Consider the following 23659-nt stretch of genomic DNA (forward strand, 5'->3'; position numbering starts at 1 on the left):
TATTATTCACTCTCATCGACGATTCATTCATGTACGAAGATTTACCTCTGTTCACTAAGTAGACGGCGAGGAAAGTAATTGTGAGTAAATTCAAATTCTTTATTTTGAAGTTGAGAGTTTGCTCGTTTGTTTGCTGTTATGGCATGTGTAAATCTGGTCTTTCCTCCACAAAAACTAAATTCGAATGGCATACTCCAATGAGACACAAGGGGATTTAATGCGGCCTTTTCTCAATAAGTTCCTTCAGTTTCTGTTATGCATTTACGGTACAAATGTCCAAATTGAACGGTCTCGGAAAGACTCACCGAGAGCGTATATTTGTTGCAGAGCTGAATTTAAAACTTTGCTCGCTCTTTCACTACGAACAAATTGTTTGAGAAAATTCAGATATTAAATGAATGAAGTTCCTTCGCTCAGTTTAACTGTAACCAAATACCTCACGTTTTAACTTTCGAGGTACTTTTTGTGAACGATTAAAATTGATTGCAGACGGTTTTTAGGCCGCTTGTCAACCAACGTAATGACACTATTGCTTATACAAATTCTTTCTGAAACCAATATTTTTCTGTCAACCACAGTGATTTGAGCGAGAGAAAAGAGAGGATTCACAAGTTATTTATCGGCTTGAGGTAGTGACCGACGTGTTTGCTCAAAAATACTGCCCAGCCGGAAAAACGAGATATATTTATGAAAAATGGCAACGAAATTTGAGATGTACTCGGCGACTCACGAAAGCGTTACCGTGGCCCGTGGGCAGAGATAGGAAAATACAGACGGGGTAAAGAACCAATCAGATTGCAGGATTCGTTACCGTGCCCTCTAAAAAAAAAATAAACATTTTTATTCGTCTAAACTAGTACTTGAGCAAATAAATTACACTAGATTTACATACATAGTACTCGTTCTTAGTCAACGAGCCCATACACTGCTAGTGAAGAGAAAAGAGATTTACTCGTCCGCTTTTCGTTTTAAATCTCTCTCTTTAGGTTTGGGGGCTTTCCCTGACTCGTGGCAATGTGGTGGTTAACAAGGATTTGACGTAATTTTGTGTCCTTTTTCTTCACATGGTCAAAATGCTGGGAATGGATGTTGAATTCGAAGTGTATTCCTTTAATCCCTTGTTCACCATAGAATCCAAGACCCACGTGCCATTGTCAAAGAAAAGGGCAAACATGTTCTAGCATATGGAGCTTTGGTGTGATCATCATGTCTGGCAATTTTTCCCTAATGAACTGAAGAAAATTTGTGATGTCTTCCTCTGCAACAAGAAAACAAGAAAAGGAGGAACAGACTTAAGACATGATCTAATTACTGTATTCATGTTTTCCATGAAAGTCAGGTTTTTTCTTTCACTTACCTAGCTTATCAATCTTGCCGTCATTGAGATACAGTAGTCTGCACTGTCATAGACTAAGTGGCAAGCAGCAGATAACTTGTAAACTTGGTCAAACTTAACACTTATTTCTCTTGCTTGAGAAAGGAAAGAAGGACACAGCTCCTCTGTTTTTGTCACCACAGCACTGCATAGTTTAATGATGTTGTCTTCCTACCAAAAAGAAAATGGCAACAATTTAGTAGAATTTTGTGATTCAACAAATTCCTTCTCTAAGGGTAGAATTTGTGTTACCTTGCAGTAAGTGTGTAAATGGTTACCAATGAATGATTTTCCATGGTAAGCTTGTCTTTTAATATTCGTTTTCTTGAGAACCTCGTCTAAATGAATTGGCTTTCTCAAAGGCAGTCAATTCCATTTGTTCATCCACAAGCTTTTCCTGTAATGTTGAGATAACGCTATTTAAATCTGGGTTATTTGACTTACTGTCGATAGGTTGTTAAATTCATTTGAGCTAGTGTTAAATAAATAAATGATCTATAAAACAAAATCATAACTTCTTAAACTAAAAAATTAAGATGAGTTTGAAACATGTGTGATAAAATTAGAGGATTGTACAGCTGTGATACTGGAAAACACAAATATATTATTGTTACCTCCTCCTTTGCATTTCGAAGGAGTTTGTCTATCTCCTCCTGTAGTAGTGTAAAGTAGGCAGGCATGATATTAACATTTGCATGCAGACTTTGTAAATTCAGCATCTCCTGTAAAGAATTGGCTTTTTCATGAAATTGTTGTGCCTGTCTAGTATGTAGCTGGGCGGCTCTGAATGCCTGGATTGTTCTCTTCCCTGTCTCCTGCCACCACCCAAGCTAATGTGAAGTCCAAGAACACAAACCTGAAATAGAGAACCATTTAGTTTGGTGTCATGTATGTCCCTCTTCAAAGGGCAGAAATTGGAATATCTTATCTTTTGTTTTGAAAATGAATGTCTTTATTTTCAACTTAAAAATATTTTATTACCTGGCCACCTGTTTTGAGGAGAATAGTTGCCTATCCTGAGATTGTGAAAGGAAATGTCGAATGATGAACAATCCAACTACCTCCATTACCGATTAATAAACTTCCTTCGGGCTAGTTAGTGGTTGATTCATTGACAATTGTTCCCCACTGGTTGTTGTTGTGCCAGTGGTGGTTGTAAGTTCTGCTTGTACTAATGGTACATTTACCTGTGCTGGTCCCTTTTCCTCTACTGCAGGTATGGGTTTCACTGGAACAAGAGGGGATGGTTTTACTGAAACTGATCTTTGTGAAGGGGCTAAGATGTGTTTGGATACTGTTGTAGGGCTTGGAATGCAATATTCTTGATGCTGAGGTAGTTGGTGAAGTTTTACTGTGTGCTTACAAGTAGGACATTGAAAATCTAACTCTGAAAGTATAGTGGGAAGAACAAAAGGGGCTGGCTCAATGAACTCGTTAGGATTTACAATGACAGTTTAGCACACCGGGCAAAGGGATTCACTCATTTCAAAAGAAAATGATAAACAACTAGCAAAAAATATGTGTGAAGTTGGGCATTTTGTCTGGACTGGTTGATCAAGTACCTCTTTGCAAATTGGGCACCTATACTCATGCTTGATGTTTTCAACAAACTGTTCTTAGTAAAGAGGTTCTGATCCTCTAAAGCTTTTTTGATTCTTTACCTCCTCAGAGAATGAGAGTGTGGCTGGGTCAGGTTGGAAGCTTAAAGTGCCAGACATTCCTTCCACCATTTCCACTTGTTCCTTGGATCCAGTTGAGTCCTCTCTGGGTTTTATTCCAGGCTTAATCTTTTTCCCACAAGATTTTCGTTGATCTTTAGGGAAACTGCAGATCTTACAGTTGCCAATGCGTTTGTGTGGAGGCCACACATTGATTGCAAAGCATGTGCCTCCTCTTAAAACAAGCTTGTAGCACTTGTGGCAGAACAAGGGAGGGCACATGTCAAGGTCATCTTTACGAACTTTGACACCAAAGGCTATGAAAAAAATCTCCATCTTACCAGCGCAAAGAAAACTGTTCTCATACTTATCTTTTGCCTTCTTCAATCGCTCTCCACAAATTCAGCAAATTTTTCCAATATTTGTTGATGTTCAGAAAGGCCAAAGTTATCCATCTGAATTTACTAATCGAACCAAGTTCTAAACTAAACTTGGATTAAGCAACACAGTTCTAAATTGACTTAAGATATGTTCCGAAATTCCTTTTTCCGACCTTTTATTGCTTCAGAAGGGTACACCCTTAGGGTTTGTACCTTGTTTCAGGAAGGGGTGTCTATTTATTTCTATCAATCGGTTCTTCAGGGGTGCAGGAATATTCACATTCCTGTGTTATTGTGTGTAGTTTGTCCCATTTGAAGGGGGAGGGAATATTCACTAAAAACCATATTGATCATGGCCAAGAACAATGATTTAACTATCAGATCAAAGCACAAACAGTAATATATAATTGGAGGATTTATTATCCCTGATTGTGATAGGTGCAAAGAAATCCTCAGCTTATGAATGAAATGTCTGAAAGGATGAGAAAATGTGAATTAAAACCAGTCAAACTTTTGGGCTGTTAAAATGTAAATTACTAAGTAAAGATTGCTAGCCAGTTCCGCCACTAACCCCTACGGGTTAATGAATCAATTATTTCCAAATAAAAACTATATTGATGAGAACCAAAGACATATGCACTTGGGAACTTTATTTTTCAACAAGCATTCTGTAACAATCTGATGGTCAGACGAGACTCTTATTACAGGCAATAAAAAATAACTTGTATAACTGATAGTATCTTTGAGAATGGAAGTCAAACTTGTTTCCATAGCCTGTATCCCGAGGAAGACTGAATAAAATTAGATGACTTAACCAAAATAACGAGGAGAGTTTTGTTAACCTTGCTATGATATCATACATTGTGGCAGAAGTCGTCATGAAACTTGTTCTTGAGAACTACCATGAGGCTTTTACATCTTGAACCCCTAATTATTTATGTAATGGATTGGCCAGTGTGCCAATGAGCCAGTTTGTGAGTAAATGAAGGAACTAGTTTGTCAGTAAGGTGGTCAGTCAGACAGCCAGCCAGTCTGTCATTTACGGTTCTCTGGTAGGTTGGTCGATCTGTCAGTTAATTTGTTGGTCAGTCATTTATTCACTAACTCAGTCATTCTGTCAGTCAACAACTGCATTCTTCTGTAAGACAGCTAGTTACTCAACCAGACTACACTCTCACTTCTATCACTTTGTCAAAAGGACACAGGTTAGTTACTGGGTACAAAACAAAGCTGTTGCTTTGCATTGGAAAGAAAAATTGAGTCATGTGACTGGGAGTGACTCCCAGTATCCTAACTTGAACCCAGCTCAGTATATGAGGACCTTATTTCTTGCCATTATTTCTGGAGCAACTACGTTGAGGAGCATACCACTTCCTTTATCATTGGCAAATTAATTATGCGCGTGTTATAACTGAGTGCATCTTATAACTGATCAAATACGGTACATTGTTTTCTCTGTCTCATTTCTCATATGTGTCTATAGTTATGCTAATTTCCATTGGCCATGAAGTAATTTTCATGCACTGTTGATTTCATTGCACTTCGAAAAAAACCACTGGATTTCTGGCATATAGAGTTAATAGTCAGAGGTCATTTCAAGTTATGTCACAAAACCAAAACCAAAGATATCACAGCAGTCAATCAGAACCAAGGAAAATATCACAAGGAGCAAATGAGAATTCTAAGCAAAGCAAGTAAATTGCTTGAAGCTGGGAAAACACAAGTGATCCTATCTCTATTGGTTTGATTTTGAATCTGATTTTTTTAAGAAAGTGGCCCAATTTTTTCAGGTCCAATCACTCAAGATAAAACAGAATCACAGCCAACTGCAATAACTTTCGATATTCATGGAAAATTACACTGAAGGTAGTTGAGCTGTGGAGCAGATTTTGTTGTGAATGCAGGATAATGAAGAAAATGCAGCATTAGAGAACAAGCAGTATTACAGAACATGAAGTGTTATGGAACATGCAGTATTACAGAACATGCAATATTACAGAACATGCAGCATTACAGAACATGAAGTATAACAGAACATGCAGTATTACAGAACAAGCAGTATTACAGAACATGCAGTGTTACAGAACATGCAGTATAACAACATGCAGTATTACAGAACAAGCAGTATTACAGAACATGCAGTATTACAGAAAAATCAGTATTACAGAACATGCAGTGTTACAGCACATGCAGTGTTACAGAATATGGAGTGTTACAGAACATGCAGTATTACAGAACATGCTGTATTACAGCACATGCAGTGTTACAGAACATGCAGTGTTACAGAACATGCAGTATTACAGAACATGCTGTATTACAAAACATGCAGTATAACAGAACATGCAGTATAACAGAAAATGCAGTTTTGCAGAACATGCAGTATTACAAAACATGCAGTATTACAGAACATGCAGTATTACAGCACATGCAGTATTACAAAACATGCAGTATTACAGCACATGCAGTATTACAGAACATGCAGTATTACAGAACATGCAGTATTACAGAACATGCAGTGTTACAGAACATGCAGTATTACAGAACAAGCAGTGTTACAGAACATGCAGTATTACAGAACATGCAGCATTACAGAACATACAGTATTACAGAACATGCAGTATTACAGAACATGCAGTATTACAGAACATGCAGTATTACAGCACATGCAGTATTACAAAACATGCAGTATTACAAAACATGCAGTATTACAGCACATGCAGTATTACAGAACATGCAGTGTTACAGAACATGCAGTATTACAGAACATACAGTGTTACAGAACATGCAGTATTACAGAACATGAAGTATAACAGAACATGCAGTATTACAGAACATGCAGTATTACAGAACAAGCAGTATTACAGAACATGAAGTATAACAGAACATGCAGTATTACAGAACATGAAGTATAACAGAACATGCAGTATTACAGAACATGCAGTATAACAGAACAAGCAGTATTACAGCACATGCAGAGTTACAGCACATGTAGTATTACAGAACATGCAGCGTTACAGAACAAGCAGTATTACAGAACATGCAGTGTTACAGAACATGCAGTATAACAACATGCAGTATTACAGAACAAGCAGTATTACAGAACATGCAGTATTACAGAACATGCAGTATTACAGAACAATCAGTATTACAGAACATGCAGTGTTACAGCACATGCAGTGTTACAGAACATGGAGTGTTACAGAACATGCAGTATTACAGAACATGCTGTATTACAGCACATGCAGTGTTACAGAACATGCAGTGTTACAGAACATGCAGTATTACAGAACATGCTGTATTACAAAACATGCAGTATAACAGAACATGCAGTATAACAGAAAATGCAGTTTTACAGAACATGCAGTATTACAAAACATGCAGTATTACAGCACATGCAGTATTACAGAACATGCAGTGTTACAGAACATGCAGTATTACAGAACATGCAGCATTACAGAACATACAGTATTACAGAACATGCAGTATTACAGCACATGCAGTATTACAAAACATGCAGTATTACAGCACATGCAGTATTACAGAACATGCAGTGTTACAGAACATGCACTATTACAGAACATGCAGTGTTACAGAACATGCAGTATTACAAAAACATGAAGTATAACAGAACATGCAGTATTACAGAACATGCAGTATTACAGCACATGCAGTATTACAAAACATGCAGTATTACAAAACATGCAGTATTACAAAACATGCAGTATTACAGCACATGCAGTATTACAGAACATGCAGTGTTACAGAACATGCAGTATTACAGAACATACAGTGTTACAGAACATGCAGTATTACAGAACATGAAGTATAACAGAACATGCAGTATTACAGAACATGCAGTATTACAGAACAAGCAGTATTACAGAACATGAAGTATAACAGAACATGCAGTATTACAGAACATGAAGTATAACAGAACATGCAGTATTACAGAACATGCAGTATAACAGAACAAGCAGTATTACAGCACATGCAGAGTTACAGCACATGTAGTATTACAGAACATGCAGCGTTACAGAACAAGCAGTATTACAGAACATGCAGTGTTACAGAACATGCAGTATAACAACATGCAGTATTACAGAACAAGCAGTATTACAGAACATGCAGTATTACAGAACATGCAGTATTACAGAACAATCAGTATTACAGAACATGCAGTGTTACAGCACATGCAGTGTTACAGAACATGGAGTGTTACAGAACATGCAGTATTACAGAACATGCTGTATTACAGCACATGCAGTGTTACAGAACATGCAGTGTTACAGAACATGCAGTATTACAGAACATGCTGTATTACAAAACATGCAGTATAACAGAACATGCAGTATAACAGAAAATGCAGTTTTACAGAACATGCAGTATTACAAAACATGCAGTATTACAGCACATGCAGTATTACAGAACATGCAGTGTTACAGAACATGCAGTATTACAGAACATGCAGCATTACAGAACATACAGTATTACAGAACATGCAGTATTACAGCACATGCAGTATTACAAAACATGCAGTATTACAGCACATGCAGTATTACAGAACATGCAGTGTTACAGAACATGCACTATTACAGAACATGCAGTGTTACAGAACATGCAGTATTACAAAAACATGAAGTATAACAGAACATGCAGTATTACAGAACATGCAGTATTACAGAACAAGCAGTATTACAGAACATGAAGTATAACAGAACATGCAGTATTACAGAACATGAAGTATAACAGAACATGCAGTATTACAGAACATGCAGTATAACAGAACAAGCAGTATTACAGCACATGCAGTGTTACAGCACATGTAGTATTACAGAACATGCAGCGTTACAGAACATGCAGCATTACAGAACATGCAGCGTTACAGAACATGCAGTATTACAGAACATGCAGTATTACAGAACCTGCAGTGTTACAGAACATGCAGCGTTACAGAACATGCAGCGTTACAGAACATGCAGTGTTACAGAACATGCAGCGTTACAGAACATGCAGCGTTACAGAACATGCAGCGTTACAGAACATGCAGCGTTACAGAACATGCAGCGTTACAGAACATGCAGCGTTACAGAACATGCAGTGTTACAGAACATGCAGTATTACAGCACATGCAGTATTACAAAACATGCAGTATTACAGCACATGCAGTATTACAGAACATGTAGTGTTACAGAACATGCAGTATTACAGAACATGCAGTGTTACAGAACATGCAGTATTACAAAAACATGAAGTATAACAGAACATGCAGTATTACAGAACATGCAGTATTACAGAACAAGCAGTGTTACAGAACATGAAGTATAACAGAACATGCAGTATTACAGAACATGAAGTATAACAGAACATGCAGTATTACAGAACATGCAGTATAACAGAACAAGCAGTATTACAGCACATGCAGTGTTACAGCACATGTAGCATTACAGAACATGCAGCGTTACAGAACATGCAGCATTACAGAACATGCAGCGTTACAGAACATGCAGTATTACAGAACATGCAGTGTTACAGAACCTGCAGTGTTACAGAACATGCAGCGTTACAGAACATGCAGCGTTACAGAACATGCAGCGTTACAGAACATGCAGCGTTACAGAACATGCAGCGTTACAGAACATGCAGTGTTACAGAACATGCAGTGTTACAGAACATGCAGTGTTACAGAACATGCAGCGTTACAGAACATGCAGCGTTACAGAACATGCAGCGTTACAGAACATGCAGCGTTACAGAACATGCAGCGTTACAGAACATGCAGCGTTACAGAACATGCAGCGTTACAGAACATGCAGCGTTACAGAACATGCAGCGTTACAGAACATGCAGTGTTACAGAACATGCAGTATTACAGCACATGCAGTATTACAAAACATGCAGTATTACAGCACATGCAGTATTACAGAACATGTAGTGTTACAGAACATGCAGTATTACAGAACATGCAGTGTTACAGAACATGCAGTATTACAAAAACATGAAGTATAACAGAACATGCAGTATTACAGAACATGCAGTATTACAGAACAAGCAGTGTTACAGAACATGAAGTATAACAGAACATGCAGTATTACAGAACATGAAGTATAACAGAACATGCAGTATTACAGAACATGCAGTATAACAGAACAAGCAGTATTACAGCACATGCAGTGTTACAGCACATGTAGTATTACAGAACATGCAGCGTTACAGAACATGCAGCGTTACAGAACATGCAGCATTACAGAACATGCAGCGTTACAGAACATGCAGTATTACAGAACATGCAGTGTTACAGAACCTGCAGCGTTACAGAACATGCAACGTTACAGAACATGCAGCGTTACAGAACATGCAGCGTTACAGAACATGCAGCGTTACAGAACATGCAGCGTTACAGAACATGCAGCGTTACAGAACATGCAGCGTTACAGAACATGCAGTGTTACAGAACATGCAGTGTTACAGAACATGCAGTGTTACAGAACATGCAGTGTTACAGAACATGCAGTGTTACAGAACATGCAGTGTTTAACAGAACATGCAGTGTTTAACAGAACATGCAGTGTTACAGAACACGCAGTGTTACAGAACATGCAGTGTTACAGAACATGCAGCGTTTAACAGAACATGCAGTGTTACAGAACATGCAGTGTTACAGAACACGCAGTGTTACAGAACATGCAGTGTTACAGAACATGCAGTGTTACAGAACATGCAGTGTTACAGAACATGCAGTGTTACAGAACATGCAGTGTTACAGAACATGCAGTGTTACAGAACATGCAGTGTTACAGAACATGCAGTGTTACAGAACATGCAGTGTTACAGAACATGCAGTGTTACAGAACATGGAGCATTACAGAACATGCAGTGTTACAGAACATGCAGCGTTACAGAACATGCAGCGTTACAGAACATGCAGTATTACAGAACATGCAGTGTTACAGAACATGCAGTGTTACAGAACATGCAGTGTTACAGAACATGCAGTGTTTAACAGAACATGCAGTGTTACAGAATATGCAGTGTTACAGAACATGCAGTGTTACAGAACATGCAGTGTTACAGAACATGCAGTGTTACAGAACATGCAGTGTTACAGAACATGCAGTGTTACAGAAGATGGAGCATTACAGAACATGCAGCCTTACAGAACATGCAGCATTACAGAACATGCAGTATTACAGAACATGCAGTGTTACAGAACATGCAGTGTTACAGAACGTGCAGTGTTACAGAACGTGCAGTGTTACAGAACATGCAGTGTTTAACAGAACATGCAGTGTTACAGAACATGCAGTGTTACAGAACATGCAGTGTTACAGAACATGCAGTGTTACAGAACATGCAGTATTACAGAACATGCAGCATTACAGAACATGCAGTGTTACAGAACATGCAGTGTTACAGAACATGCAGTATTACAGAACATGCAGTGTTACAGAACATGCAGTGTTACAGAACATGCAGTGTTACAGAACATGCAGTGTTTAACAGAACATGCAGTGTTACAGAATATGCAGTGTTACAGAACATGCAGTGTTACAGAACATGCAGTGTTACAGAACATGCAGTGTTACAGAACATGGAGCGTTACAGAACATGGAGCGTTACAGAACATGCAGCGTTACAGAACATGCAGTATTACAGAACATGCAGTGTTACAGAACATGCAGTGTTACAGAACATGCAGTGTTACAGAACATGCAGTGTTTAACAGAACATGCAGTGTTACAGAACATGCAGTGTTACAGAACATGCAGTGTTACAGAACATGCAGTGTTACAGAACATGCAGTATTACAGAACATGCAGTGTTACAGAACATGCAGTGTTACAGAACATGCAGTGTTACAGAACATGCAGTGTTACAGAACATGCAGTATTACAGAACAAGCAGTATTACAGAACATGTAGTATTACAGAACAAACAGTATTACAGAACATGCAGTGTTATAGCACATGCATTGTTACAGAACATGCAGTGTTACAGAACATGCAGTATTACAGAACATGCTGTATTACAGCACATGCAGTAATACAGAATATGCAGTGTTACAGAACATGCAGTATTACAGAACATGCAGTATTACAGAACATGCAGTATAACAGAACATGCAGTATTACAGAACAAGCAGTATTACAGAACATGCAGTGTTATAGCACATGCAGTGTTACAGCACATGCAGTGTTACAGAACATGCAGTATTACAGAACATGCAGTATTACGGAAGAACAGCAAGAGAAGTACATACTCGAACTGCTTGTTTGTTACTTTCAAATTAATTAAAAAGCACTTAACCCTCAACACCATACCATCAGTATGCATATTCTCCATACTTTTCCATAGACATATCCTGAGGTGCTGACAAGGAGAATAACAATCAAACTGTATTCTCGTGCCCTTAACGTGTGATTCAGGAGTGCCAGTGTAATATCAGTGATATTATAGGAATAAATTAGACACTAGTCAATTTTAGGAGTCGAACAGTTAAGAGAAATCCACAGACTGAGACAGCAGCCTCATGCCAAACTACTGAATTCGTAGTTGTTCTTAATGTTCTAATCAAGAAATGTTTAAGTTCTTATTTTTTTGCGGCCTGTTTAAAAATAGCAGGTAATTTAGTGTTAACAACTGAGTTGAAAACGTAAATTAGACACCGTAAAGGGTAAAAAATAAAAAAATAATTATTTAAAAATAATTTACGATGTGGAGTTTGCAAGTCTATAATTATCTCTCACAGCTTTGGTGCATCTGTGAAGTTAGAAGAACGTCTAGGTACTAAGCAGACTCCTATGTATCTATAAGCTTGCTATTTGGTTCATTTCTGATATGAAGTACAAGTCTTACCTGGTTCTGTGAGATGTAAGCAAAATGGTCATCGCAGATCAATGATAACAAATCTTCCTGATCCAACTATCAGTAAACCTCTGCATCTCATCCTTGAGGAGGCTTTCAAAAAGTGCATTGAATCATCTAAAGTCTATCGAAAACTAAGAAAAGTCTTTCAAACGCAATAGATAAAGAATAACCCTTGGTAAAACGAGGAAAACATTTGATTTTTCAGAAATCCCGTTCCTCACGTGCGACAAACCTTTGTTCCCAGGCGCCCCCTAATTTAAAAAAAAACCGCCATTTTGAAAACCGAAAAGCCCCTGGGAACGAAATTGTGGCCGTCAACCTTTTTCACCTTATCATCGCTATGTACATTCTCCATACTGTTCTCTATACATTTGATATAGCATTTGATTCACGGGTAATATTGTAGGGAGAAAATAGATGCTAGTCACTCTGAGGGTTTAAAGTGTTAAGTTAACCTCCAAAGCCTGAAGGACGATAACCATTTCCCTCTGTGTTCTCAGACATGACAATAATATTTTGTAGCTAAAATTGATTTAATCCGAGGAATCAAATCTGGGTGAAAATGTCTACCGTGTTTACTTCAAACCGCATCGCGAGACCAAATATGCTCTACCTGGATAAGGGATTAAATGAACAATAACCTATAGTTCGATATAGCCGTTGCGGAAAAGTGCTTCAATATTTGCTTGTGATTATCATTTTTTCCCGTTATTCTTCAGCGAATACTCGGTCACGTGGCGCGTTTAAACCAATCTTACAACATCTTCTCCTTCGTTGAACATGCACCAGTAATTTTTATGAAGATGGAATGGGGCGCTAGAAATGGAAACAAATTCTCGAGAAATAATTCCCGTCTGCTAACCATCCCAAGATTTAATGCTTGCTGTTGCTGTCTAAATTCTAATTAGGGGGGAGGTTTGTTCTCCCAGTCGTTGCACTGTATCTCTGGCAACGTTCCACCTTGGTAACAAGTTAATCTACTAAAGAACGCTAATATTGAATATTGAGTGACGAGTGAAAAATCGGACAGTGTGGAGTGTTGTAACGGAGTGCTGAAAAGGATTTGACACGAAGATATAGCTGCATAACGAAAGAATCTTAAAATGACCCATCCTGCGACTTTGACGTATGCCGAAAAGAATCTGCCGTCTAGGGGATGAATCAATTGCTCAAAGTCTCTGATACCAAGGTCATAACAGTTACATTCTAATATTTCTTTTTTATAGTCGGGTAGAATAAAATAAATTAAAATCAAAATTTAAAAAATGATAAACAAATGACACCACACAATGAAACATTCGTTTTCCTACCACTCCAGACAGGTGTCCCACTGTTTATTTAAGTTTTGTTAAGGTACACATTGTACCAGCCTATTCTACTGCGATTAAAAACCAAAAGAAAATTAAAAACCGGATTATGAAATTATTGCATAAGAAAAAATTATACACGAGTAAGTACTTGCGCACAAAAATACAGAAAAGAACGTTAAAAAACATGTCTTGCAGTTGAATAAAACAAAAATAATTATTCCTCGTTAATTAAATTTAAAACAAACATCTGGGAGGCATTCGTGATCCCGACAAAGACAAGGTCCACTGTTTTTCTCAGCGTTTACCCTCAAATGAAAATAACCTCTTCATTTCCCATCGCCATCACTGTTGTTAGCAATTCTACAATATTGTCTGGGTGTACATCCAGTTTTAAAAGTTCCATAATGTGCTCTAGCACTTTCCTGTCCATTTTAACATTCGTCGTCCCTAAAAACTGGAACAGGTCATCAAAATATGCCGCCCTTTCCTTCGTTTGTGATTTTTCATCTTCCGTCGTAAGGCTCGACAAGGATTCTTTCAAGCCTTCAGCTTCAGCCTTTAGTTCTGTGATGTCTTTGGACCGGCGTTTTTTCTGCGTGGAAAGTTCATTTTCAGCGAACGATCGGGTCGCGGAGCTCATATGTTCATCGTTTTTCTCAGCTGATTTCATCTGTAATAATGATCGTAACCGGCAAATATAATTTTTGTACGACTCTGTCGGTTTTTCTGAAACTTTCTCGATGCGTTCAGCGACTGTTTTTCATTACACTCCTGTAAAAAAAAAGCTTGTCGAGATGTAGTTTCAGTCGGTCTTTTCATAAATAAGAAAATCTTCCTCCAACCTCGGCTACAAATCAGCAATTCATGCACATAACCGGGTTTTAATTTGAATTTAAAACGATTTTGCTCGCACATGTAAAAATAGCCTCCCAATAGCTTGGCAACCAAAAATTAAGACCGACATGCATCTTTAATGATATAACGGATTAACTAGGCGGATATTTTACGAGTTGCAAGATTTCTTGGCTTTTTGGTGACTGTTTCTCTAGCTTTATTTGGCTTTAAAAACCTGTAAATCACGTCAATAAGCCCAAAAGGACCCAGGAGGAGGGCGATGGAAATTGTGTGATAGAAAAGTGTACAAAACCGTCAGGCAACTTTTTGTAGCTGCATGGAGAGCGATCCACTCTCTTAAACGTAGAGGTGTTTCTCTTCAATTTATCACCATTACTATCTTAATTATTGCGTTTTTATCAATGCAAGGTGCAATTGTGGAGTGTTTTTCGGCTTTTTATCGTGGTTTACAAGCCACTGCTCTACGGCTAAACTGAAAGCACCAAATACAGCACAAAATTATTTTCTTCTATGAAGTAAACAAGGTTTAACAACTTTTTTTGGTTTTTTTTCAATAACTTCTTTTGGTCGCTTTTCATACATAAATATTACATTATATATTTATATATAAAAGACTAGTCTATCAAAGTCATTTCATTAAAAAGCAATCCCGTGAAAGATCTAGATTATTTAATATAGCCGTGCTCACATCATTGGCATAGATAGTGATTCAAAAAGTCACCATTTCAAAGCACAATCTCGGCCACTTTCACAATCTGTTTACCAATGTTCCCACCTCGCATCATTTCAACAAAGGCCTTCCCAGTGTTCTCCAGGCCCTCCACGATCGTCTCACGATTCTTTAACTTTCCCTCTCGCACCCAGGACTCCAGTTGTTTTTTTCCATCCGGGAGCTTTTCCATGTAATTCAACACCAGGAAACGGTCACGTGTTATTTTCCTAGTTTGCAGTATGTCTTGTATGTCCTGGGGTAGTGGGGGTGGATAAGGAACATCTTTGTTGTAAACTGAAATCTGCCCACATAATACTATGTGACTGTCCTTATTCATGCAGCGAATAACCTAGAACAAACAAAAAGTGAAAAGTATGCTTCATTGGAAACTTTCTTTTGTAACACTTGTGTTCAGGGAACACCTTCATTCACAAAGCTCGGTCTCCACTGAGGAAAACATTTCTAACCTGAAAAATATTTATTACCTACACAAGAGAGCCAACTCTTTCCAAGGGGAGGCACTTTTTAGACTTCCAAGGGACTTTTCAAAATGAAGAGCTTATTGTTTTTCACACAAGAACGTACTTGAATTGTGGCCATTTCTTAGTAATGCACCTATCAATTCAAAGCTTTAACATCCCTTCCCCCTCCCCCACCTCCACATCAATGGAATTTGACTGTCATTCATGCCTGGCAGTTGGGGAAGTTGAACCTTGCCTAATTAAGGTGGTGGGGAACTTGTACTGGGAGTGTCAAGTCTTTCCAGTGGAATATAAGTGTTATATCTAGTAATATGGAGGTGTTAAATGTAAATAGTTTACTTTCGTGAACAAGTGGCTTGGAAGAAAAGATGTACAAGGTCTCAGTTTTAAAGCTTGGTCAATGTGTAGAGAGTCACAGTTGCTGACTTTGCCTTCAAGTTTTACAAAAAAATTGGGTGGGGCATTTGAACATGATTTTGCTCAGGGGACAGGAGTTTAAACAAACCAATCTACAAAAGTTCCATTACTTAGGGGGTTACCCAGGGGTAGGAGGGGGGAATGTTGAAGCTTCAAATTGATTGACGCATAAGTGTCCTTTGCAGCCAAATTTTAATAAATCAGAGCTGTTTTCTTTAGTGCAAGCCAATACCAATGACTTACTTTGAGACAAATTTTTTGTGGTAAATTTGATTTTTTAAAATCTTCACTTCAAAACATCTTATATTTTTTATTTGCTAGGTACATCTTTAAAGTAGGTGTTTAAGCTCTGTTGATATTAACTGAAGTTATAATCTCACTGCAATTTTAAATAAACTTAATATAAAATATCATATTGAATAAACAAATATAATTTAAGCCACTTGAGAACATTTAGTAATCATTTTTTACATTAGAAATACAAACTCACTTCATCGCTTATTTCCCCTCCAACATTGTCAAAGTAAACATCAATTCCTCCTGGACATTTCATTTTCAAGTGTTCACTAATGTTCTCTGTTGTCTTGTAATTAATTGCCACATCAAAGCCCATCTCTTCTGTCAAGAAGCAGCACTTCTCATCAGTACCACATATCCCAACAACAACACCACAGCCTTCTAGCTTTGCAATCTGAGAAAATAGCAATTACATAACTGTATTACTTCCTTGTGTTGTAGACTTAGGGTTAGTGGTGTAAAGGGTAACATGTTCACTGATCAAAGAGCCTCATTCACAGCATCAAAGGGTCATTGAAACTAAAAAATAAACGACTCAGTCAATGACTAGCAACCAAAATAGTCATCTTTATTAAGAGGAAAAGAACTGCATTTAGAAGGAAGTTGCAAATTGCCTTGTGGTGAGATTGATCACCAACTAATCTTGTAAGAAGAAAACAAATCCTAAATAAAGGTCAGAAAAGCATTAACTACACCAAAATCTTGATAAGAGATACTCATTAAGAGGTGTTTACTCTTTGGAATCTCAAACTGTGGTTTTGATACATACTTTTTTCAGACTGAAGATAAAAGTAACATAGTTACCAAAGCACACTTCTCCTTTTTAAAAGCAATGAGAGGATGGCAATAATTATCTTCCTCTAAGCAATTATCATATGAGTCAGATGTAAAAGATACAATTGACACTAACACCCTTAAAATATAAATGAATGCTTCTGCAGAAAAACAGAAACTTTTTCCAGTCTCAAAGGTAATTTTTCATATGGACAAAAAGGGTAAGCTTTTAAAGAAACTGTGGTGCTGTATCAGTGAGAGAGTATAACAGGGTAATTTAGTGTTGTCAGCTAAGTTGATAAAATGTAAATTGGCCTCTGTAAAGAGTTTTAAAACTGACATTTTGAGCATTAGACCTTCTGCAGAGTGAATGAGGAAGGACTAATGATAGAAACATCAGCTTCGAAACTCTTTATCATGGCCAATTTACATTATCAACTCAGTTGATTGTACTATACTGGTAATTTTTTATAGTTTGATCACAGCATGCTTCTGCAACTATCAACTATCTGTAACACAAAAATCACTGTTCACCCCAGGAGTGTCTGTCATGACATCATTTCACTGTGCTTTGTGTAGTACTATACTAAAGAAAACTAAAGATATTTTTTTCAGACAGCTGTTTCTCAAATGGTGATCCATTTCTCACCTGTCCTGCAGCCATCCCACAAGCCCCAGCAGCACCACTGATTACAACAACTTGATTGGCACCAGGCTCAATGTGTGCTTTTTCTTTTAAGCCAATATAGGATGTCAGTCCAGTCAAACCCACAATCCCCAGCAACAGAGATGATTTAGCACAAAGGAATGGGCTTTCTTCCTAAATAGTTAGTAATAACACATCAAAGCTAGTTCTTCATAAAATAACAAAAAGTACCAGAAATAAGTAAGAAGGTTTTTTCAGCATTCTTCACATTGATTTTAGGAAGTGTACCTTTTATTAATAAACTGCTTGAACCCCAATGCAGTAAAAAGTGAACCCTTTTAATTTATAATTAATATGTATCTCTCTAATATTTCTCATTAATTGTTTAAAGTCCTTTTGCCTTAGTGCAGTCATAGTGCAACTGGTTCTCAAGAACATTTGAAGATGAAGGATAAAATTGATAGTAAGCAGAAAATTAAGATAGGTTATGGGCCAAAAAGAGGAGGGGAGTTAACTTGGGGGCCAGTCTTCATGTTCACAGTGAACCCTTAATTTCCATCAAATTAATACAGGTGTGGTTAGACATACTTACCATCAAAATAAAAATAAAAAAAATAAAAAAAATCAAACGTATTTGATTAAGCGGAAGTTTTGACTGTTATACCCTCTACTTCAAATTCACGACAGATGACCTCAATTTATTAACCTTTTGCAATGTGGGGTCTCCAGAGACAGGAAAAACTGAAAATTCTTGCCATGGCCATCCACCCGACTGCACAATATCCCCTTCGTGAAATTTCTCGCTTCTGCTATGAATCACCTGACCCACACCTCCTCCAATTGGCGCCTCTCCAATGGACCACGGTGTCAAATAGTTCGTTCCAGAATCCTCATTCATTCTGCATCTCATATAAGGATCAACAGATAAATACAATGTATTCACTAAGATTTCGCCCTCTTTGCATTCTGGAATTTTTCTTCTTTCCAGTGCGAAGTTCGATTCGGATGGTGGTTTGTCTACTCCTGGGCGACTGTGAAGAACGACAACATTTTGAGTTTCTGCCGCCATCTTAGCTTGATGGCCCGCAAGGGCATGGGGAGAGATCTTACAATTTGTTTTCTCAATAGGATATTCCTTGATATTACAAAAAAATGTCATATTTTAATAAAGATCCTACTTTACTTCAAAAAAGTTCTCTTTTTTTTGCAGGCGTTACACATGTCAAGTTTGCTCTGCATATATTTTTCTAATGTCTGTTCAGAGTTTTTCCTTCTTTCTTGATTCAAGAATCAACTTGTTATTTGCTATTTGCCCATGTGATAACTGAATTGCCTTTTTTTTTCACCAACCTGTCTTGAAGGCCTTTGAAGTTTTTTATTCTTTCGACAGCTAACCATTCGATTTTATCATATATGGCTCCTGCTTTCGAAATTCTCTTCAAAGTCGCAGACTGCATGACGGATTCATTTTCACCTTAAATTGACTAATAGTCAACTCCACTTATTCTTCAATCGATCAATCGCGTGCTTATCAAAGCGTGGTGATTCTTTTGAACTTCATATCATGACAATCACGATTCACTCGCGAACAAAACCAAAATTAAATCTGTCCCCGAGTAGTATAGAATCAATTAATTTTTTTCCCGGACACCTATTGAGTCTCAACCTGAATGACCTTTTTAATATTATTTAGAAATATGTTAACCCAGGCCAACGTCTCTGACAAGAATTTTAAAAATCATTATCCAAAATCTTTTGTTAAAATTCATACGCCAGCTCGGTATATCTTTTCAAGTTGAGCTTAATGTGTTCTGTCCATTAATATTTTATATCCAAAGCTCGTCGCCAGAATTCAGCCGTTTATCTTTAAACATCTTCCGTTGGGAATTATTAATATGGAAACATTTGCGCCTGTGGTTTTAACTATGGCAGTTATCGCTTCACGCGCGAGAAAAGAATTACCTTCCCTTAAATCGTACGCTGCAATCAGGAAAAAAAAAGAAAAAAATCAAATCGATCTGTGTCGTCAGTGAGCGGAAAATAAATCTTCTTTATCTGGATTAAACAAATTTTAAATCTACCTCTTGCAACTACGATGCCTTTTTAGCTAGAAGAAAAGAGCGATTAAATAGGCGGCAAGTAAATCCGATACGAGCCGCTCACGGAATCTAACTCCTTAATTTACACCGTTGGCTGATTGACTTCGCCTCAAGTAAAAATTTTTCTTAACCAAATCAAGGGTGTTCAACTTCCGACACTAAGTTCTAATTAGGTCCAGAGAGAAACAACAGAACCATATGATCTACACAGTTACGAATAATTGTGCCTTTTGGAAAAGCGAACGATTATCAAACACACTTATAGCTCATTTGGCTACATGATTCATGTTGATGCATTAACCTCCGTGGAATTTTTTTCCTGGTCAAGAAATTCCCCAAAAAATTACAATTTCCTACATATTTGCGATTTCAGTGTGAACAAAAACGTTTATATAAAAAATTTACATCTCTACCGAAGGATCTAGAGTTCAGAACAAATCAGAAACGCTTGGAAATCATATCGAGGAATCAAATATGTCAAAAATCGCGTGAGGTTAACAACTGTATTTTCGTTCCGCCCTCAAAATCTCTTCAATCTCTCTTCAAAGCTCATTCACACTTTGGAAATAACACTTGCTTTTAGCGCGCGCTGTATCAAAAAAAACAGCGCAGCGTTTATCTCATCTTTAGAGCGCTGCGATAGCAGAGCACTTTGAACTTAAAACATCGGCATTTTAGCCGTGTTTCCGACTTGATGTCTTCCGCTCCTAAGAAGCTCGCGTTGGTTTTGTTATCTACAATTATTGCCTGCAGCGTGTGGACTTTGCTTTAAATGACGGCTCAGAGATTGCGCATTCATTCCGGCAGCAAGACGAACGAAGGCAGCTTGACTTTGTAATCAGCCATGGCTTGCCCTCCATATCCACCCGAAGTATCCTATGCGCCTTTTCAGCAAATGGTTCGCGAGACGCCCATTTCAATGATGCCTTCGCATCCCACTTCTCTACCGCCAGTAACTCACTGCAGTAAGATGGACCCGCGAGCGAATATCCACGTGGCATCTCCATTTATGCTAAACCCTATGGCTAATTTTGACAGCGATCCCAGTATGTCAGCACCACATCACGGCTTGGGTTTTGCCATTGACACTTCAAAACTGCGCGAATTGGAGGAGTTCGCGACTCAGTTCAAACTTCGCCGCATCAAGCTGGGTTTTACACAGACGAACGTTGGCGCAGCATTGGCAACAGTCCACGGAACAGATTTTAGCCAAACCACCATCTGCCGCTTCGAGAATCTGCAACTAAGCTTTAAGAACGCTTGTAAGCTGAAGCCGATTCTGGCGCGCTGGCTTGAAGAGGCTGAATGTTCTGGAGGGGCGTGTGGTGATAAATTCAACGCTGAACGCCGTAGAAAAAGACGAACCACTATCGGTCTGACTGCTAAGGAACATCTTGAAGATCATTTTCTTAAACAACCAAAACCGTCTTCCCAAGAAATCGTTCGCATTGCCGAGGGACTGCGCCTGGATAGGGAGGTGGTGCGAGTGTGGTTCTGTAACAGACGGCAACGGGAGAAAAGAGTAAAGACGTCACTGAGTATTCACGGCTTCCTTGGTTGTAAAAACGATTGACTAGTGTAAGAACATAAACAAGATTGAAGCAAATACGAGTAAATTACTTAAACTTCCTCCGTGGTTAGACAAGTTATCTATTAAACTGAGGTAGTTGAGAGAAATCGTTGTTTGTTTGAACCAATGCAAACTTAATGTTGTGTATTTGAACACTTTAAAAAGAACTCATGGCTGTACATAACTGAATGAACGATAAAGGCGAAATAACACGGTGTAGCCTCCTTATTTTTAAAGATAATTCATTACGAGTTAACATTTCTTTATTTGTTATAAAAATGGTTACAAAACTCATGGAAAACTAGAGTTTTCTATGCATAATGTACAGAAGAGGCGTCTTTTCTTAGACCAGAAAGAGCACCTTATCATTTAACTTGTTTATAAGCTCAGTATATTATTAAAATGAATTAAATTGAAACAGTTTGCGCGCTCGGAATGACTCCCCAGGCTAGTAAAGTTGCCCCTAAAAGTGTTTATCTTTACATGTATTCAGAAATGAAACGTAAACTAAATCGCGCAGTAGTTGAGTTTTAATCGCGCGACGTAAATATAAAGCGAGTCATACTTGATCAACCCAAGCGATTTATACAATGGAAGCATGTATGGTCGAGATCGAAATAAAACGTGTTCATTATTTGAAATTAGGTGAAGGTTAATGGAAAGTTGTTTTGGTCTCCTTCAGAAGCTAATCTGCTACTAGAGACATCTAACCCATACGAAATCTTTACAGTAACCGAAATAAGACTGTTTACAAGAAACACAAATGAAATAACTGCTGTTTTTCATCATTAGCCATAGAACAAATTGGACCGTTTCAATCTGCCTTTTGTCTGGAATAGTTCTTCAAGAAGAAAAGCGACTGCTTTTCACAGTTATTTTATCGAAGAGGAGATTGGCCTATCATCTTGGCCGCGCAACCTTAAAATTATTTATGTTTTCAGAACTCTCTAATCAGCTCTGAATCTCTTGTTCTGATACGTGTCAAAAAAACATCCGCGAACTCAAAAAGGAACCATTAAAGTGTCAGACTCGCAGTGTAAACATTGTATTGTAAATTTAGTAGAGGTTCATACATTTGAATGAAGGTCTATAATGTGGGTAATTAAGGTGTGGACCTGGGTACCGAAAGAAATGTCAGCTTGCTAGCTGAGCTTCTTTAAACAGGAGGCTGTTAAACTTGTGGGATGTCGCTGAAAAATATTATACAAGATGTTGTGAAATAGCAAGTTGAAAAACAGAATGTGCACAAAGACGCCAATAAAAGGCTGCCTGAACAAGAAGAAAAAAGTATGTAACCATTTATGACGCTTTAAGATTGAGTCACATGAAATTTACGGCCGTTTGACTAATTTTTCGTTTCTCAGCCTTGCCCACGAAGAGGCCAATGCCAATGCGTTGATCAATTCGAAGCTTTAACATCCCCTCTCTTCGGGCAACTCCTTTCCCCTGGGCATTTGAACTTTTAATATTGGTTCGTTCAAATTTCCGTCCCTCTGGGCTAAAATTTGTGTCAGTCAAATGCCCCACCCAAGTGCAGGATTTGATGGGTAAGTTTTTTGTAAGAGGCAAGATCCGTGACTTTCTTGTAGGCCCTTACTTTTGAGCCATGTACTCGCAAAAGGATTTAAAAAAAGGGGTCATGGGATAAAACCCGTATATTCAACTGGAAAGACCACTGGTGGCAAGTTGACTCATGTACAATCATCGTCTAAGACTCTTCTCTGAATTTCTTAGGTTGTTTGAGACTTCTTGATTGAGGAGCACAGCTCTAAAAGGTATTTCTCGAAACGCTGAATGAAATTGGCTTTTAAATTTCCCCAATTCAGCGGCGACGATCGATGAGTTGATTAATTAGTGCTCAAATTTCCCAAAATGAGCCTTGAATTCGCTTCAAAACGCTTTCTTTAGGTTTAGTAACTTGACTATTTTATGAAAACTGTGTCCCGGAGAGCTAAGAGATCGAGTCTTTTCATTCTCGTTTTACATAATTGCTTGAAGATACAACGTTAATATCGATAATTCATTCGGAGATGTACCAAAAATTAGGTAAAAGGGAGATTCAAAATTTCCCTGCTGTTTGATACTGTTATTGCGACATATTTGCGACATTTGCAAATCTTTATATCAGCGGTATCCTGACATTATGACAAATGTCACACAAAGTGTTCTGCCGCGATCAAAAGTGTTTACGAGGCCGGCTAACGTTGCTTATTCAGATC

General features: G+C 37.9%; 2 protein-coding genes and 1 long non-coding RNA gene across 3 annotated transcripts; 1 reads left to right on the forward strand and 2 right to left on the reverse strand.

Moving 5' to 3' along the window:
• Nucleotides 1-835: 835 nt before the first annotated feature.
• On the reverse strand, nucleotides 836-2927 carry LOC136283560 (uncharacterized). The gene is made up of 4 exons (XR_010718857.1): nucleotides 2357-2927; nucleotides 1990-2231; nucleotides 1358-1772; nucleotides 836-1258 (listed from the first exon to the last, which is right to left on the reverse strand). It is a non-coding gene; the product is annotated as an uncharacterized lncRNA (long non-coding RNA).
• A 10643-nt stretch (nucleotides 2928-13570) lies between these two features.
• LOC131789402 (prostaglandin reductase 2) lies at nucleotides 13571-18844 on the reverse strand. Its single transcript, XM_059106509.2, has 4 exons — nucleotides 18478-18844; nucleotides 17775-17945; nucleotides 16545-16745; nucleotides 13571-15504 (listed from the first exon to the last, which is right to left on the reverse strand). The coding sequence occupies exons 1-4, from the start codon at nucleotides 18838-18840 to the stop codon at nucleotides 15169-15171; spliced, it is 1071 nt and encodes a 356-aa protein (XP_058962492.2). The 5' UTR covers nucleotides 18841-18844; the 3' UTR covers nucleotides 13571-15168.
• A 1711-nt stretch (nucleotides 18845-20555) lies between these two features.
• Nucleotides 20556-22061, forward strand: LOC131789418 (pituitary-specific positive transcription factor 1). Its single transcript, XM_059106527.2, has one exon. It carries the CDS (start codon nucleotides 20715-20717, stop codon nucleotides 21441-21443), a length of 729 nt encoding a protein of 242 aa, XP_058962510.1. The 5' UTR covers nucleotides 20556-20714; the 3' UTR covers nucleotides 21444-22061.
• Nucleotides 22062-23659: the final 1598 nt, after the last annotated feature.

The sequence above is a fragment of the Pocillopora verrucosa genome, chromosome 9 (genome assembly GCF_036669915.1).
Source record: "Pocillopora verrucosa isolate sample1 chromosome 9, ASM3666991v2, whole genome shotgun sequence".
NCBI classification, from domain to species: Eukaryota; Metazoa; Cnidaria; class Anthozoa; order Scleractinia; family Pocilloporidae; genus Pocillopora; species Pocillopora verrucosa.